Source organism: Cricetulus griseus, chromosome 3, assembly GCF_003668045.3.
Source record: "Cricetulus griseus strain 17A/GY chromosome 3, alternate assembly CriGri-PICRH-1.0, whole genome shotgun sequence".
In the NCBI taxonomy this organism is placed as follows: domain Eukaryota; kingdom Metazoa; phylum Chordata; class Mammalia; order Rodentia; family Cricetidae; genus Cricetulus; species Cricetulus griseus.
The window spans coordinates 96421991-96426360 of record NC_048596.1 but is presented as its reverse complement, the minus strand read 5'-3'; the positions used below and the strand labels follow the sequence as shown (position 1 = coordinate 96426360).

At 39.2% G+C, this 4370-nt stretch overlaps 1 protein-coding gene across 1 annotated transcript; it reads right to left on the bottom strand.

Annotated features, from left to right (window-relative positions):
- Window positions 1–504: 504 nt before the first annotated feature.
- On the bottom strand, window positions 505–1476 carry LOC100754750 (olfactory receptor 51S1). The gene has a single exon (XM_027407980.1). It carries the CDS (start codon window positions 1474–1476, stop codon window positions 505–507), a length of 972 nt encoding a protein of 323 aa, XP_027263781.1.
- Between the last annotated feature and the right edge of the window lie 2894 nt (window positions 1477–4370).

The following is a 4370-nucleotide window of genomic DNA, read 5'->3' as shown; positions in this document are numbered from 1 at the left end:
GTATATAGTGATAGAATTAACAAGCATGCTCCATACTAGGATGACTGTGTAGGATGACATAGTATCCAGCTCTATTAGAAAATGCCATTGATAGGTAGTGCCATAGAGGATGGATCACTTCTGTTCTCTTGAGCTTTTATGTTTTCTTCAGCATGTGCATACACATTTGTAGAAAAAAGTAGCTGATTTGTTGTCAGGTATGTATGTACTTAAGGGACCACTCAAAACTGAGTGGCGAACCCAGTTTTCTTTCTTTCTTTTCATTTTTTTTTTTATGCTTTTTGGTTCTTCGAGACAGGATTTCTCTGTGTAGCTTTGGAAGCTGTCCTGTCACTTGCTCTGTAGACCAAGCTGGCCTCATACTCACAGAGATCCGCCTGCCTCTGCCTCCCGAGTGCTAGAATTAAAGGCGTGTGCCACCACTGCCCGGCAGTGAAGTGAGTTTTCATTATGGAGGCCTTTGCTTGGGGAGCTCTTTACCGCAAGCGTGGAGGGCATCCTCCCTCACTGAGCACAGTCCACTTTCGTGGGCAGTACCCTTTTGAGAATTTTTTCTCTAATCTCCTTCATCTTGACACTGTAAAGAACTGGATTTATCAGTGGAGGAAGCAGGAAGTGGACGTAGGAGAGAAGTGTATGGGCAGGCTGAGGGAGTGGCAGCTTGAATCGGTCAATGAGTGCCAAGAGAATCATGGGTATGTAGAAGAGGAGCACAGCAGAGAGGTGGGCGGCACATGTTTGACCAGCCTTCCAGCGATCCTCAGTGGACCCCACACCTTGCAATACTCTGCCAATCAGGCCATAAGAGAAGAAAATAAGCAGAGGGTCTATTGCCATGGCGGACAGTACCACAACCAGGCTGTAGACTGCACCCCATGCTCCTGGGCAGGCTAGGCGGGCGATATCTGGGTGCAAGCAGTAAGAATGTGTCAAGACCTGTGGACGGCAATATGGCATGTGAGCCAACAGGAATGGCAGGGGCAGATGGAGACTCAGGCATCGGAAAGCTATGGCCATGCCGATCTTGCTAATGACACCATTGGTGAGGAGTGCTGGGTAGTGGAGAGGGCGGCAGATGGCCAAAGCCCGGTCAAATGCCATGGCAAGCAAGACAGAGGACTCCATTACAGAAAATACATGGACAAAGAACATCTGCAGGAGGCAGGCTGAGGCAGGGACAGCTTGAGCATCAGCAAAGGCCAGGCCTAGCAGGGTAGGCATTAGTACTGTGGCCAAACCCATATCAGATGCACTAAGCAAGAAAAGGAAGAAGTACATTGGACGATGTAGTGTGGGCTCCAATGCAATGATCCAGAGGATTGTGCCATTGCCCAGGGCAGAGAGAAGGTAGACAGTGATGAGAGGAACTGTCCACCAGGATGGTATGCCTTCCAGGCCAGGCAGGCCCACTAACAGAAAAGTTGGGGCCATTGATATGCTGTTATTTGGGGTTTCCTGGGTAGATAATATTGACATAGTTCAGGATCACTCTGGAATCTGAAAAGTAATTAAGTTTATTGATCATGGCATGATACTTTTGAATATGTATGTAACTATACATAATATTTTGGATGATCCCCTCTACACTAATCTGCCTCTCCCCTCCAGGCACAGACTATTCAAATAGTGCATGCATGTTCACCTCTTGTCCTGTGGCTGGTTTTATATAGTTGTTATTTGTGCTTATGTATATTCCTTTAACCCTGTTTCTGTCCGTACTTTCTTCTAATTTAATGTTCTTCCTTATTTGACACACAGCCAGGAGAAGATCTATATTAACATGGTTATTTTTTTATTCTCTTCCTAACTGTAGACAGGCTGTCTTTTGTGTTCCTTAACAATCACATTTGGTCTCCTTTACCAGTTCTCACTAAAGTCACAAATTACTACTCTGTTTATAAGTTAGATTATTATGTTGTTTTTCATGTTTGTGTGTTGACTTTTTTTCATAAAATATATTTTGACCATACTCCTTCCCCTCCCCAACTTCTCCTACAACCTTCCCACCTCCCTACCCACCCAACTTAACTCTCTCCCTCTGTTAAAACAGAAAACAAAACAAAATCTGAAAAAAAATACTCAATTAAAATAAAACGACCACAAAAATACCATTGAGTTTGTTTTGTATTGGATAACTGCTCCTGCACATGGGATCTGACCTGGAGAGAGGTTGATTAACCCACTGTCACTACATCAGAGAAAATTGATAAAATGACTTTTAATGATAAATTAGTTATTTTCAAAAATGATTTGTTTCTCAGGAAGCCTTGTTTTTCCTGATCCCCACCTCTTTAAGTTCACTTCAGTTTACTAAGGCTATGTAAGACAATCTTGATTCTAAACTCAGGTAAGCATAAAGAAGAAAACTATAGAGAAATATCTCTCTATTTAAAAACAAACTTAGACTTAAGAAAAGATACACTTTTCCTACTTGTCTTGCAAATTATGCTGAGGAGGGGTCTTAGTTACACAGCAAAGAGGGCTGTTTCAGTTTTCAGTTTGGCTAGGAGCCAATGCAATAGCCTCTATCCACATGATCATGAACCCATGTGCAGAAACACTAAGAGTTGTCTAAAATGCACTGATTAAAATAATCAATGAGTTTAACAAAGCCACCGGATTTAAAGGTTACCAGCAAACACTGATCATGTTTCCATACGACAGCATTGAGCAAATTCGCTATCAAATTAGGAAAGTATTCATGTTAGCATTTAAAAAGCATTAAGAAACCTAAAACAAATCAAAGTTTATATTCTGAAAATTACAAAGAAATGCTAAGGAATTACAAAGCTCCAAACATTGCAAAGATATTCTTGACCTTTAGATAAGAAGACTCAATAGGTAAAAGGTCAAAAGGATAGGCCAGAAGACCTTTTTGTTTCGATCAGCAGGCTTATCTTAAAATTTAGTTTTAGAAACTATGAAACTTTATAATATCATGGAAAATTCTTTTTGGACACTAAATAGAGCATATTTAGTTCATAAATTAAAATAGCAACAAGTGCAGCAATGATGAATTAAAATAACTGGGCTGAGGATTGTGGTTATGGATGTGATGTCAGTACTTTGGAGGTAGAGCAAGGAACTGTGACTTTATGGCAGTTGAACAATTTAGTAAGACCCCATCTTGATCAAACCAAGTCATGCCAAACCAAAAATAACCAACCCAAACCAATGCAACAAAACAAAGGTAAAATTAACTGTGTACCATATGCTCAGGTAAAATACAAAGGACTGAATTGGACAATAATTTGATTCACCGGAAAATGATTTTAGCCTACATGACTGACAGTTTAGAATTTGGAAAAGCTAATGTAAAACATAGCCACGCACAGCTAGTGAGTATCATAGAGAAAATGTATAAATAGTAAATAAATATATAATAAATCTAATTTCATTATTACTAACAGAATACATTTTAAAAGACAAAGTATACTTTTACATATTGTATAAAATGAAAAATATTTTTAAAGGCTGAAAATTTCTACTAGAACAGTTGTTAAAAACTACTTTCGATTGAAGTTTTTTGATAATGAAATTGTGTAGTTCCATTTGGAGCAAATGGGCAAGCTCTAATGAAATAAACTCATTAATAGTCTAGGCAATTAAGTTGATGTATATGAAGGCTAGCCTGGCATGACATAAAGAGGCATATAGAAGGACTGTGCTTTTTAAGGGAACCACATAGAAGTTTTCAGAAAGGGATAAATAACAAACAAAGAAACTTAAATAATAGTGTCAGTTGAAGACCTATTGTAGAGTTTTAGAAAATATGTTCAAAATAGTTATGAATTATGGTGTCATGTATGTTTTTAAAACCTCAAACATTAATGAGTATCACCCATGTAGCTACAGATCTGTGGAATTTCTAGAGAGAGACATGGATGGATATTTCAGGATTTATTTTGATCCTATTACTGAAGGCTTGGAGCAAGAAAAATCAGAAACAGAATCTGTCTAGAGTTCTAGGTCTGTGGCCTCAGCTCCAATGTTTTATTTCCTCTTTATGAGTCAGGATCTCATGTCAGTCACTGGGGAAGCCGCATCGCTGCTTCTCTGGATTTCACCCTTTCTACTCATTAACCATGATGTTCTCTTTGCTGGACTTCCCTTTGCCACACCCCAGACTTTGTTGTTAATTTATCTGCCTTCTAATCCTTTTTCTATATATTTTCCTGTTTCTCATTTGCAATTTGACAATGTAGCTGTCACCTTTTGCCTAAGACTCTTTGTTTATCCACTGCTTAAAAAAAAAAAAAGGTGGTAGTAGAGGGGCATGCCCTTGTTTCTGTTTGTTTTTGAGACAGTTTCCTTGTGGAAACTGTCCTTGTGGAGCCTGTCTCCAAATAATGAACTCAATGATCCCCCTA